The sequence below is a fragment of the Mustelus asterias genome, chromosome 3, assembly GCF_964213995.1.
Source record: "Mustelus asterias chromosome 3, sMusAst1.hap1.1, whole genome shotgun sequence".
NCBI lineage: Eukaryota > Metazoa > Chordata > Chondrichthyes > Carcharhiniformes > Triakidae > Mustelus > Mustelus asterias.
In genome coordinates, this window is record NC_135803.1 from 129497345 (window position 1) to 129512377 (window position 15033).

General features: G+C 42.8%; 1 protein-coding gene across 2 annotated transcripts in view; it reads left to right on the forward strand.

The window, feature by feature from the left end:
- Positions 1–1502: 1502 nt before the first annotated feature.
- The window catches only part of wnt5a (wingless-type MMTV integration site family, member 5a), a 37712-nt gene continuing 24181 nt past the window's right edge, over positions 1503–15033 (forward strand). The window contains exons 1-3 of one of the 2 annotated variants that reach the window (XM_078209615.1): positions 1503–2554; positions 12206–12336; positions 13576–13823. In XM_078209615.1, the coding sequence (XP_078065741.1) occupies positions 2549–2554; positions 12206–12336; positions 13576–13823 (385 nt within the window). In that variant the 5' untranslated portion in view covers positions 1503–2548. Of the gene's footprint in view, positions 2555–10218; positions 10298–12205; positions 12337–13575; positions 13824–15033 lie in introns of those variants that run through there. The other variant, XM_078209616.1, reaches the window with a different exon arrangement.

The following is a 15033-nucleotide window of genomic DNA, read 5'->3' on the forward strand; positions in this document are numbered from 1 at the left end:
GTGAAATTAGCAGGCGACACTTCCCCCGAGAGCAGCCCGAGCTCTGAGATCTTCATTCCCAACTTGCTGGACGTTGGAAAGATCCGTGATCAGAGTGGATGGCTGGGGGGGGGGGGGGGGGGGAGGTAGCAGCTTTCTTCTGTCCTCCCATGTAGCCTTGAACCGTGAAATGAAGGCTTTTGTTTTAGTTGTGTTCCCTAAAATAAAATGCCTGGAATAAACGCAGGGGTTCTTTGAGTTGCTGTTTATTTTGCAAGTAAAATCGAACCAATTGTGTGGATTGGGGCTGGGGGGGGGGGGGGGAGCAGGGGGGGGAATGCCCCCTTTTTGTATCAATTTTAACACGCTGCTCAGTTGTAAACTTTGATCTGGGTTGTGTTTGATACGACATCTAAAGTCAAGGATGCTCCAGCATGCAGCCCACCAGCTCCTGCACCCTTCCTCCGCGCCCCTCCACCCCCCCCAGCCCAAAGCAACTTGGTCTGATTTGTGTTTGCATTTCTCGTTTGGTGCTTCAATTTGTTGGAATTTTATAGGCCTCAGGCTTTGGAGAAGGTTCTTTGTTGATGTAATTGCCTCCCTGGGTGGATAAATTAGATCACCGGCATCTCTAACTATCAGCAACTTGATGCAAAAGTAAATTAATGATTTCAAAGTGGAAACGTGCACATCCTCAAACTCCATGTTTTGAATGGACCTACCGTTGCATTAAGTTGATCTTTCTCTGCACCCTAGCTATGATTGTAACACTACATTCTGCACTCTCTGGTTTCCTTTTCTATTAACGGTATGCTTTGTCTGTATAGCGTGCAAGAAACAATACTTTTCACTGTATACTAATACATATGACAATAATAAATCAAATCAAATGTAACTATATTCTGCACTCTCGTTTCCTTCTCTATGAACGGTATGCTTTGTATAGCATGCAAGAAACAACACTTTTCACGGTATACCAATACATGTGACAATAATAAATCAAATCAAACCAAAATGTTAGCCAAGTATGCCAGCAAAACAGAAATTCTAATCTAATAGACTTTTAAATATTTTAATATTTTCCCGTAGCTTCCCTATTGCACCAAAACATAAATCCATGGATGCATTATTTTTTAAATCAGCAATAACACATATTTTCCTGATTAGGCTGGTTCGTAACAAACACTATAATTAGCTGTTTACAGTTTACACCCCATTGTAATGAGTGAAACTGTAAGCTCCATTCAGCACTGTTGTGGTTTACATTGTTCACGCCTCAATAGCTTCTAGTTTTATCTGTGCCCTGCAAAAAAACATCATTGAGAATCTTCGGTAAACAGATGTTGAAGTGTGTTTGTTTGGTGGTGGGCATGGGACATGCCAGCTTTAAAAAAAAACACAACTCCCCCTACCCTCCCTCCCAAAAAAAAGTTGGGTAGGCGAGGGCGCGGCGCATGCGCGGGCCCCGGCTTGCCTGCGGGAGGAGTCAAAGCCTTTTCCGCAGAGTTCAGGAGGAAAAGCCCAGAGTGAGAATGAGAGCGGACAGGTGAGAGCGGAGGGGAGAGAGAGAGAGAAGCGAGGAAGGAAGCACGGTCCTGTGGATAATGACCCAGCCCAGTCTGTGCTTGTGTGTCTCCAGCCAGGCTGCTGTGTGTGTGTACATGCTGCAGGACACCAGAGGATTTATTTATGTGAAGGGCTGCTGCTGCTGCCGCTGTTGCTACAAATCTGAAGGCTGAAGCCGCAAGAGGAGCTCAGGAAACATTTAGTGGCTGCAATCAGGGTGTGGGTGGTGTTGGGGGTGGGTGGGGGGAGGAAGAGACAGAAAAAAAAAATCCTCCCAAGTCTTCCCTCTCCTTGACCACAACCCTCACTCAGAATGTCAGAAAGGACTTTTGAACCATGTTCGCAGGACACTTTGCTCTCCGCCAATTCGCTCTGCTAACAGCTCGGAAGGCTGGTGGAGAATACGGCTGCCAAACCCCACTCAAAGTTCGAGCAAAAATCTGATTTGGACTTGTTGGGGGGGGGAGAAAAAGGAAATCTTGCCGAAGTTTGCCTATCTGAAACCTGTGCCAGCAGAGATCAAGTGTGTGTCTGTGTGTCTGCTGGGGGGGCTGGCTGGGTGAAGCACTGGAAGTTTATTGCTGACGATCTGGCCAAAGGCATCTTGTTGCTGAATATCTTACTTCTTCCAAAGTGTTTCCGCACATCACGCCCACAGTTTGTTAGTAGCACTAATTATTTCTATTGCAGATGGACATTGTTGTAAATAGCCCTCGTTCCTTGGAAGAGTGGCGGTATTCTCCGCCTGCATCAGTTTAAAAAAAAGGGGAATGCGGCTGAAAAGCTTAATTCATTGATCCGGGTTTAAATCATTCGATCTGAAAGCCAATTTTTTTCATCGCCTTGATCCTCGGAGCTCTTTCGCCAAGGACATCTCGTGCTTAACCCGTTTTCACGCTTTGGACAGAGGGGATCAAGACTTTAAGCACAAGCTCACTGCAGAGGAATTACCTGCTTGATACTGTAATCTTGGATTACTTGGTGACCGCTTTGCCAAAGAAATATGGGGGTAGGTCTGTCTGCCTTGACACTGCTGCAGCATTCGTGGCTCTGTTTTAGACGGAGATGTACGTTTTGTTATTCTCTCAATAAGGAACTATTGCAACCGAGGCTTTTGTATAAGTAAGCGTGTAGTCACCGTGTGAGTGGTAACCATTTCTAACAGGCTGTAATAGTGAATTAATCTCTGCCTCTTGTGTGTCCATTCCAACTTTAGTCAGGGTTCTCGCTTCAGTACTGTACACTGCTAACACAAAGTAGCTTTTTTAGAAGTTGTACGCGGACAGATCAGAGAGCTCGATGTAACGTTGAAGCCCTCACTAAGACTATTTCAGGAGTTGCAAAGGTTCATTAATTTTAATTGTAATAATTGAGCCTATTTTTATAGGACAGCATGTAATAACAACAACATGATTCGAAGTCCAGTAAAGAACTTGTTTCAGTTTGGACATGTACATTGGGCAGTGCAGATATTACTATACACGCGGTGTGTATGTTCCACTTCTCTTGGCTGTACAGGACTTGCTCATGACATGAAAACACGGAGTGTGTGTTTAATTACATGTTAAATATTTGAAATGTTGCAGATATATTTTTCAATCTGTGTGGGTTGGGACCTAACTGGTTCGGTCGTCAAACGGTGTATAGCTCCATCTAGTGTGGAGATGCCTTCAATGTGATAGCCTCATTCCACCGCCCCCCCGAAAAAAAATACCTCAATTTAATATTTTTAAACACGGCATCATTCCAGCTGAGAAGCCAAAGAGAGGTCAAAAAACGGTTTCAAAATGTCACAGTTAACGTTAAAACGCCAAGGGAGTGTGTCCTAACGAGGTGAATCTCAGACAAAGAAACATTTTACTCCCCCATTAGACATCAGGTTGAAATCAAAGCGGTGATTTGAAGTCACATTTTAAGGAGGAAGACTCTTGTCAGTTTGGTAGATTGCCGCTTGAAGAATGTGTAAACCCCCCCCCCCCCCAAACGCCACAGAACTGCTCCCTGTAAAATAATTCCCAGCTTTTCGACAGACTCGAACAATCCTTGACTAGAACCAGTCTGATTTGGTTTACAACCTTGTCAAATTCACGATTTTAATGAATTGCCGAAGAAAATCTAGCCGTCCGCCAGTCTCAGATGAGCAGCGGAGTTGAGGACTTGTTCACCCCCAACCAGTACTCGCTGACACCGGCCGGGCGCGGGTGAAAGCGCCTCTGTGATTTGGCAAAGATTGAAAAATAAGAAACGAGCTTGTTCAAAAGCCACGGTACTTTTAAAACCCCGAGCAAAAAAGTTTGGTAAAGGGGCAAGGCCCGGATTTTCTGGCAGTTTGAGATGGACTGGTTGCGTTTGAAGGTGGTGGATTCGGACTTGTCCCTGCAAAAAGGACATTATTCACAAGATTAAAACTAAAATCATTTAGAAAGCGATGCAAAAGATTACAATGCAAGATTGCCCCCAGTTTGCGCACATGGCGTGGCTGGGATTCCACATTTATCAGGAAACCGCCAGCATTATGTCTAAGCACTGACTGTTCAATCAATCCACTGCACTGAACTGAATGAAAGGAATTGGCCATTCGCACTATAAACAGCGCAATGGTACTTTCCCGAACAATTGAGACTCTCTGCTTTTCGGATGTTGAGGCAGTTTGTCTTTTAAGGCTTCCGGGTGATCACGAATTAAATGCTAATGGTTTGAGCAAAAACATAATAAAACCGTCCAATGAAGCAGCTTCTCGCTTTCACTCCCCGAGCTCTTATTTACAGACGCCAGTTTTGCATTATTATTTCAATTCTTATTATTTTAGCCGGACCGTTAATCTTTCCAGTGTCCAAGGGGATTTTCACAGCAACTTCATTGCAGGGTTAACGCAAGCCTACTTGTGACTAATAAATAAAAACTTTAACTTTTAAAAACTTTGATTTGTTAAATTCACCGCCTCACTTTGAACATACACAAAACGAATCCCACATCTCCAAAATTAGAGGGGTTCAGGCGTGAGTGTGAAAGTGGCGAGTGGCCTTCTCCTGAGCAGAGGAAGAAGGGATCATAAGACCATAAGACATAGGAGCGGAAGTAAGGCCATTCGGCCCATCGAGTCCACTCCACCATTCAATCATGGTTGATTTCAACTCCATTTACCCGCTCTCTCCCCATAGCCCTTAATTCCTCGAGAAATCAAGAATTTCTCTTCTTAACAGGATCTTCTTAACAGGACTGGATTGCAACCGAATGGTAGTCCCGAGTGCCCGAAGTAGTAAACTGGTTGATGGGGGCGGGGTGGGCGATGGTTGTCAATGGAATCGATAAATTATCTGATCAGAAATATAGGTCGGAATGACGTGTTGTAATTGGCTGGTGTGACTGAATCCCTCGAGGAGAAGGAGGCACTAACATGGGGGCGGAGGGGAAAAGAACAGAGTACAAGATTCCCGGAGTTTGCAACAGAGCGAATGTCAATGACTGCGGGCTGTAGGAGTGTAATGCTGGCGGCTTGCGGGGAGGGGGGGATCTCTGCTGTTGGAAGAGACTTACACAGTGGATGTTAGTGGGCGCGATGAACTCTGACTTTGGGACTTGTGTTAATAGTGATGGCTATCTTGTCTCAACCCCCTATCACCCCCCCCCCCCCCCCCCAGCCACCACCACCGTTGTAAATTGGAAACAAAATCCCAAGTGAATGGCCAACAAGGGATTTTTCTTGGTGGGAATTGAACGGTTGAGACTAATTACTCCAAAAAAGATGTTTTAAAAACAAAAAAACATCTCAATTTTGAGTTTCCCGTTGGCGAGTTGCTGCTTGCAAAGTTCAATGGCTTTGCATATTAATTTTAATAAAGATTATTGTCCCGACTTATAACAATACTTGAGACTTGTTTATTTTGTCTTGTGAATGTAAATACATCACATCCCTCTGACTACTCCAGGCTCCTTAACTCTTTTCTTGACGTTGTGACTATTTTGTGAAACTGGTCATTCCAGTAACTTTGTAGAAATGTATCTGCCAGAAATGTTTAGTTTTATAAAAACAGTTAGAACGACACAGGGGGAGAGGTCTTTCTAAAATGCTTCTTAAAATGATTAATGCTGCATATGTCGAAACGGTCTCTTTGGACTATTGGAAGAATGCAATGTAACAAGAATACTGTAGCGGTTACAGAGATGTTTAAAACCGTACCCCTGTTTAAGCCGTGTGAAATATCGACTTGATCCAACCTGCTGTCCCCTACCTTAAAAAAATGGAATTTGAAAAATAGTTATTGAGTTTAATTCGCCGGTTTGGTGCAGCTGACTGTTACCTTTTCATGTTGGTGGCGAGAGAGTGGAAACTCTCTCGGTGCCCTCTCCGGCTTCCAGTGGAATTGAGGTGCTTTGTTTTCGGAGGTATCCCTCTCCCTCCCGCTAGATCATTACAGAGGAAAGGGAGCCCCCGTGCGTTGAACGCAGGACGTCTGGAGTCCCAGCTCCAAGCTGATTATGAAAGGACGGAAAGGACTTTGACGGGAAGTTTGGTTTTTTTTGGGGGGGGGGGGGGGGGGTGCGTGGAATTTAGGTGCCACACTTCTGAAGCTAAATTTCTGACAGCCACCTGAATTTCTCATTCAGATCCTCTGGCTTCGTTTAAATAGATTGAGTGCTTCAGACCGAACACAAATCCCCAAGTTGCTCTGCCAGTTTCATCTCCAGCCTTGTGCTGTTAAAATGAGCACGCGTTTCAACAACAGCGAAAGAATGAAAGAAATGGTTGTAGGGAATGTAAATAAATGCCCCGCAGGATGTCCTTTGAAAACTTTCCTGCATATATTAAAAAAAACCCCAAATGAATACGGTTGAATTCACGTCTCTTATTTTGATCGTTATCATGTAATCGTGTGGCGGAAGTAAAGTTTGTATCGTGAGGAAACCTCATTCTTCCACTCACTGTGAGTTGCGGTGCAGCCGTCTGCCCGAGCTGTACAAAGTGGTGGCTGGCTGGTAACCGCACTAAGTTCCTCCCTTGATAGCTGAGCGCCTCTCGCTTTCCCGGCACCTCGGCGAACACATAGACCGATGGTTTTGATATTGCTTTTTCAATTTGGCTTTGGAGATGGGAATTTTCAGATCAGTAAGTGCGACTGGAGACAGGCCCGGTGATAAATGAACAGTCTGTGACATCTTGCTGATTGATGCGTGTGGTTGTAAGGTGAAGTTGCTCTGTGCTCCATCATGTTTGGGATCCGGACAGGGACAACAAACTCGGTAAAAGGTGTTTGGCCGACTCTCTCCTTCCCCTCTCCCCACTTCTCCCCTTCTAAAGAAAAAAAGGCATCTAGTGAAAAACTGATACAATTTGCATTGTTAGAATATAAAACAAAACTAACAGGTCACTGGGATGGGATGCGCTTTAATTTAACAGTAGCAGGGATCCAAAGGGGTCGTCAGTTCCTGTGGCAGTCCGTGGGCTTGTAATAACTTGTTGCTTCTCCACTATGAAACCGATGACTATGAGGCACGACTTATCCGAACCATGTAGGTGTAAATAATTCTTGGTTCGATGTCTGACTTGTCAGTCATTATTCTCATTTCCCCCTGGTCCTAATGTGTAAATTAGGGCTCTGGGAAGTGCTTCGGAGTGTGCTCTGCAACCTCCACCCAGCTGATGAGATCGGAACGGTTTCCTGTTTAAATATTTCTGCTCGCGAAGATATTTACACAACTTTTTGTTGCTCCCCTAACATGTCCTAAGTGCACTTAGTACATTTTATATAAACAAATATTGTGACTACTAGCGGTAGTGCGCTTATCTCGCGTCGATTATCTACCATCACACAGCCAAGGGAAGGACGGTTGACTCCGTTGAATCCTATCATCTGTTAGTGTATCAGGTTGCAGTCTGAATATTTCACTGATAAAACATAAAAAGCAGCACAGGGCCCGCAGAACATTTTATCTATCGGCCTAAACATTGGAATTTGACGTGAACCGCAGAGAGAAAAAAAACCAAGAACCGGTGAAATTGGATTTCTTTCTATATTTACCATCTAGAACCCTGACAGTGAATTGACCAATGTTTCATTTCAGGCTTGGTCGTGTTATGTTTATATTTCTTTTTTTTTGTGGAGCCATAATGTCAGTTTGCCACTAAATAACCTATTTGGTTCCCTTCGGGGTGAGTTTAGTTTGTTAAAAGTAACCCTTAAAATGTTTAGTCCCTGGCAGATGTTTTCCGGAGGCCGCAACGTTAGCTCATTTCTATCAGGCCAATTTTAACTTCAACGCCTCAAATGATTAAATCGGACTTCGCCACTGCGATCAAAGGCGGGTGTTATTTGCCTTTTGAGTATTTGAACATTAACTGTATGTATAGTTGCTAATAAATCCTGTAATTTTAACACTATATCTATGTGTATGATCACACAGTTGGCTGTACTCTCCCCCATTTAAAAGGAGTTTCCCCTGCTAGGTTTACATTGACTGGGCTCTGGTTAATTGTTCAATGTTATCGTAATCTCTTGGTTTAAAGTTCACACTTTATTTCGGAAATTATTTCGAGAACTTTCAATTATCTCCAGAAATAATGGGAGCCAGAGCTAACTTTTGAAGCTTTATTGTGGTTTGTGGCACATATTATGCGCATAGAGCGTGTTCCTCAAAACGAAGGAACGCTCGAGATTAGAAAAGTTGTAAAACTTTCTGTTTCTATCTAAATTGAGAACTAGCTGATTCAATATTTACACCTTGCTATCCAGTCGCTTTTAGCATGCCCTTTTGCTCGAATTAGTTGCTATGAAAATCACTGTTTCTTAGAATTCATTCTCAGTGGACTTTAGAATTCTTGATCCAATGCAATATTTTAACACCGATACAAAATGCCCAACTACAGTTTTGGCAGTTTTGAAGTGATGCTATTGACATCTCGAATTTTCAAATGCCAAGTCTCAACATTCCACTTATCTCCCCAGTATGGCCAATAAGTGAAGAAATAAGAAGTAAGCTGCTGACAGATTCTTTGTATTATATTTTTTTGCACAGAGGATAAGCACACCTCTGCCCCTCACAAGCAAGAAACCAGTCCAGACACTATTGTGGCCGTTTCATTAACCCGCAAATATCTGAAAAGTGGGTGGAGAAACGCCAATGAATTTCTGGACGCAAGCAGCTGTCTTTACCTTGGAGGAGAATCTGATAGAGATGCTTACAACAATGGCATTCTTAGACTGGCTATTCTTTGGTAACACTCCAGATGGCTTCTTTTTGTCCAAATGACAGTTGTCCGAAAGTATACTTTATTAAATCCTGCATGCAAGCGGAGGGACTGAAATATCCAATCTCCACTTTCTCTACAGCTTGGCAATATTTCCAGAGTGTACCTGTTGAGGACCTATTTGCTGCATAGCTTCTTTCTCCATTGCCGATTGAACCAAACCAGGCGGCATTGTAAAATGATATGAGGCATAACGTCCCCGTTTGAATCCATGGAGTGTTCCCTGTTACTGATCCCAGAAGGTTCCCTTCATCCAGGATTCTTCTTGGGTTAATCTGAAAGCTGATTTGCGGGGCCGCTGAATCAGGGGATGCTTGGAACTGAGAGAGGAGGCCCTGACCCAGTTACCTTAATATTCTATATTATAGCACATCAGGGCACATTTACAACAGGCGAGGTTAATTATTTAGTCGTTGGTAGAATGAAAATTAATCTCTTGGCAGAATAATGTTCGGTCTTGAAGTTTTTGGGAGTGTATCAGCTGCATTACCTTTAATATACTAAGAGAAACATGTTAATAGAGGCGAGATGAATGCAACCAATTCCATTATTCAAAATCCTATTATAAATTGCAAGTATCCATTACAGATTATGAGAGGCTACCAGACACGTTTAATCTGAGTGTGAGGGCCTCTGTCTTCATTCAATAGTAGCCGCACATTTGATTCCCTCCCCAGTTAACGGGGCTCATTCTTGCTAACCTTGCCCCGCTGCATTATTACCCTGCCGCGTTCCCACGATTGTTGGGTCGATTGGCAACCGGTCTGGTATATTTTCACGCCAGGAGCAGAACGGGGAGATCAATGCAATCATATCCGTGTGCACAGATCTGGCAAGCAAGCTAAATATTTTCCTTTGCAAGTGGATCGCTCCTTCAGTCCATTTGTTTGCTTAGTGGGAGTGTTTTCAGTCGAAACCCAAACATTTGAAATGTCACCTAGATATTGGACCCCCCCCCCCCAACACACTCGCACAACTTAACTTTGATTTCGTGCAGCCCGAGATGGGGAGAATTAGAAAACGCCTACTGCCGCCTGCCAAAAGTCGAATGAGATGTTAGAATATGTAAATTGTCGATGAAAACTTATGTCTAACAATTTGATATCATGCTCCGCCAATAGAAAGCAGCATGAGGAGTTGTGCAACTCCTGTAGAAACCAGTGCAGTCTGAAATTGGAAACATGAATGCAGCCAGGCTGGGAACAAAAAGGGGTCTTTAATTGATGGGCGCGGTGCCGTTTCTATTTAGGATTTTTTATAAAAAAAAGTTAGCTGCACTACAGCCTGCTAACATAGGGAACAGATGTTTGTATGGTCGGATTTGATTAAACATTGGTGACGGAAGCACTTATATGGCGTTGTCGAAAATAAAACACTTTAGAAATTTCATAGTTTTGACAGTTAACTCAGGGGTCGACAAAGTTGCAGGGAATAAAGTAATTATGAAAGAACCCGCACCCCCTCAAGTTTTGGCTTAACTTTCGCACTAACTAGATAGATTTTGGGGTGAGTACTTGGTCAATAAAATGACCTTTTTTTCCGACCTTGCCAAATGTCGAGGGTTGCTTAGAGAATTTGCTGTCCCAGCGATGTTTTGTGTTTCGGATGCGGTGCACGCTGTGTGGATTGTCACTGCCTGCTCCAGCTGCAGCGAGATAGGCTGAGTTGATTTCTATTGCGTTCAACTGATAAATTTGGGCTCCGTTAACATAAACTATTCTCCGAGTGAGAGGCACGGCGGATTGTATTCCCGAATGAGTATGTGCATCATTCGAATTCACAACCGTTAATAACATTGGTGCACAAGGGTGTCAGCCCGGTTGCGAGTCTGCAGGGAAAAGCTTTGAATGTAATATTGAATTTTATGTTCTATCCACTGCAAACACGGCAGTGAATTCTCCAGAAATTCGATTGCCACCAGCACATCCCAGGGATTTCTTTAGGACATGACGTGTTTGCACAATAGAAAGTTAATAAAATTATTTGTTGCGCTTTTTTTGGGAGGGGGGGTGGTTAATACTTAAACGTGACGCCCCATCACCATAGATCAATTCTCCCCCCATCCCCATTCCGCCATACATAAATCTTATCAGCGATGGGAAGTGATGCTGGATGACCTCCTGTATTGACTTTGCAAGATTTTCTAGGTACTTGCCACCTGTTAGGGAAGTGTTTCTTCTCGGGGGGAACATGCTGCCTCAGTTGAGACACGAATTCAAGTCTTCAGTCATCCCTGGTTAGCCCAGACGGCAATCAAAGCCTTAAAGAATCTCACGTCGACCTTCGCCTTTAAAAAAAATTAGATCCTTAATTGACTATCAGAATTCGTTTATGAAAGTAGAGACTGTATCCTTATCCAGTTGTGGAAATATTATTTGAATTCGTACTCATCCATTTAAGGGGATTATTATGGTCATTAACTAAAGAAACATGTTTTTTGTTACATTTATTTAACCTTTTTGCTATGGAATCAAGCGGCTTCTGTCTCTAGCTGTCCCACGCCTTGTACAAGACCGGCTAATGACTTCGGCCCTGGAGAATAGAGACTTGTTCAGCCTCCCACCTAATTTTGGGTCACTTCACCTAGCCGACCTGACTTGTAGCCTGCAAGCTTCAAAGCGGACAGGCAATGCCGCCGACACTAAAGCACAATTATTATTTCCCATGTATATTGCTTTCGGAAGATTCGAATGACTCAGGGGGTGTTGGAGAACTCCGTCGGCCAAATCCCTTCCGATGACCATCTCTTATGATTTTAAACTCCAAACCCAAACTGGGAGTCCACCACCTCTTGGCTAATATTTACACGTAAATTAATCACCTCCTTTGAGAATAATTAAGGAGACTTCTCCCCCTTTTCGTTTAGTTACTTTGGCTATATTTGAAAATGATCCAAAAAAATAACCCGGTGCAGGATCAGTCTGAATGCAAACAGGACAGAGGATGTTTAGGGATTTGAAATGTTTACCTGTATTATATACTTTTCAGAACGGCATCAGCTCTCCAGTGTTACAGAGCCCGCTTTGCCTAAGTGTGATTTATTAAGAAGCAAGCTAAGATCAGGTCACGTTAATGTTTTCTGCACGGAATATTGCGTTCTTCATTTGCCCCATCGAGGCATTCCAGCAACTTCATAAGCAAATGATCTTTCTTAAGACTATCTTGTCTGGACTGCAATAGCCCGCCAATTACAGCGATCCCAACACATCTGGTAAATTGTACCAGATGTGTGCGAGCTAGTGTAATTGTTGGTCAGCCAATAGGAGATTAGAGATGGTCCTTGAACATAGGGAGCCACCTTTTCACCTAAAGTTAACATCATTGTGTTACTAGTCATCATTGTTCTGGATCTCTCTGTCTGTGTCCTCCCCGGCTTCCTTGATGTGCATTGGGTTATGAATTGTGTCGTTGCAGAGTGGGGGAGAGACAGCGCCAGGAGCGGTCTATTCAGCGTTAAAAAGTGCGATGGCCTGGAGATACCTGCTGGTCACTGCCACTCTCCTATCGGGCTGCAAGCAGGTCCTGGTGGAAGCAAACTCCTGGTGGTGAGTTCCACGTTTTAAAAAATAATCTTAATATGTGTTCAGTATAAACTTCATCGGTTCATATGTGAATCTGAGCTGCATCAATCTGGGGCAAACCCGTGCAAACACTCTGGTGTGATCGTGTATACACATGTAGACATCCATACCAGTCTGTCCCTGTATACTTATCTCGATGTGAGGTCCATTTTACCGGCTTCTGCCTAGCAAAGAACATTCATTTCCTGCTATATAGATATTTTAAAAATGGGGAATCCAGTCTCCCATCTCCCCGAAGTTGTTTTTCCAGAGATAGTACATTTAGAAAGCTGTCTGTCTGGGGTACTAAGGCGGATGTTGCCACAATGCGTTACATTTTGCAATGTGGCGGGCTCCTGGCATTTTCCAACTGTCCAGAGATACAGTTATGAAGGTTAGCGGGGGACTTCAGAAGTAACTGACAGAATGAAGGGATTCCCTTGTGCAGGCGAGTTTTTTCAATGCTTGTCCTCTCAGGGACTCTGTCACACCACGGAAGTGAATTCCTCTTGAACGAAGTCTTCTGTAACTTCACGGTAGAGTTTAGAGAGAGAAAAAAGGTCGGTGGTGGGATAGTCCCTCATTTTCTCAATGTCCTTCCTCACACCGAGACTTGAAAGTACCAGTTAACTAACAAAACTGAACATAACTTTAATACTTAAAGTTACTTTGTTTGTTCAGAGCCGATTTGTTGCAGTGGCCTGAAATATATACTGATAGCACACACCTTGACAATGTTGAATTAATACACCGAACAACTATTACTGGCTGCAAGAAAATGGATTTAAATCGAGTTAATTTATGTAATTCAATCTGAACTGTAAAAAAAACTCCAAATCCACTTTGGAATATTACAGCTGTTGTTTTCACACGGAATGAATTTAAGCAAGGATATTTGAGGAATAAAAATGTTCACCAACAACCTCCAATTATTAAAATGTATTTAATTTTCAAATGTTTAATATTTATTTTCCGAATGTACACCAACTGAATCAATTTTCACACATTGCCTTGCTGCAGGTGACACTAATTTTAGTATCCCGAATGATTTTAGTACCTTTTATCTTCACCATTTGCTACCTCTCCCTTGTAGGCCTCATAGATTATGTCTACACCTTTCATTTAGCTCTCTGGCCAAAATCATAACATGTTTGGAAGTCGTCCTTTGAAACGATTGAAATGATGGTGAATTTTACCAAATCCTTTTTTTCTCCCCCACTTCAGGTCTTTAGCCATGAATCCCATTCAAATCCCAGAGGTGTACATTATGGGAGCCCAGCCTTTGTGTAGTCAGCTGGCTGGGCTTTCCCAAGGCCAGAAGAAGCTTTGCCAGCTGTACCGGGATCACATGCAGTATATTGGAGAGGGCGCCAAGACTGGCATCAAGGAATGCCAACATCAATTCAGACATCGGCGGTGGAACTGCAGCACTGTTGACAACACGTCTGTCTTCGGCAGGGTCATGCAGATAGGTACATTTCCCCCAAAAGAATGCATGTTGTGTTAGAAATTGTAGTTTGTGTGTATATTTGCATAAGTATATATTTTTTTCACTGCACTGAAGAAATAGACAAATTGACGCATCTTTTGTTTGTTCACTCAGTTCCTGTTATTTTCCTGCTTGAATTTCCCAAAGCCTTTCCATTCTTATTAAAAGCAGCTTGCTTTTTATCATTTTTTTTTCCTTTAAAGCATCTGATGCATTTGTATCAATGATTATTTTTTTTAAATTTCCACAAAGTCCTGCACGAGAAAAAGAAATCTTAATGACAGCACCTCTAGTAACACAAAAATACAGCAAAACAAGTAAAGACATAAACTGACTACAAGCAATGGGCCATCATACTTAGATTAAAACAAACTCATTTGATATCATCAGGCAATTTCAAATATTCCACTCAGTCGCAGACCTTGTCAGATATAACTTGCTACCATGCTATCACTCTAAGATGAATATGTGCTGAGAACAGTTTATAACTAGCAAGACCCATGTTATATCGTTAGCATATCACAACCTCATCGCAGGAGAAATCTTTGCATGTGCAGATGCGGAGTTGAGCTTCTTGCTGGTATAAGTATTAATGTTTATAGCATCTGGGTAGACATGCCTATTTTACTAGTAGTCGGTTACTAGTTGAAGACACAGATTAGCAAAAAGCGGTAGAGATATAGAGTTTATGATTTAATTTCATTGTTTTAAACCCAATCTTTTCAACATTTTTGACTTCATCAAAGATGGGGGCCAGAATTTTACCGCCCTGCCCCACCAGCCACACAAATCGGAACGGGCGTGGGGTGAACATCGAAAGGTCCGTTGACCTCAGGTGGGATTTTATGGTTTCGGGACTAGTGAGGCTGTAAAATGCTGCCCGTGGATTCTGTATCTCTTTCACAACTTGATGGGGGCATGTTGAATTTTTTAGAGCAGCACAGTTGCACTGGGTAAAGTCTGTGGTTCAATGACAGCTGAGTCTTCATCTGGCTTTGGGTTGGCTTTGGGCTGACCACATCAGGAGAAGAGACATGCTCGAACTGCCAGAGATTTACGTTTGAAATGAGATTTTTAAAAAAATCTTTCATGCAGACATGCATTTATTTAGTCTTCAAGTCTGCTAACTTGATTCTATAATTCAATTCAAATACCTAAATCAACATCACTTAAAGCAGATTATCTGGTCATTA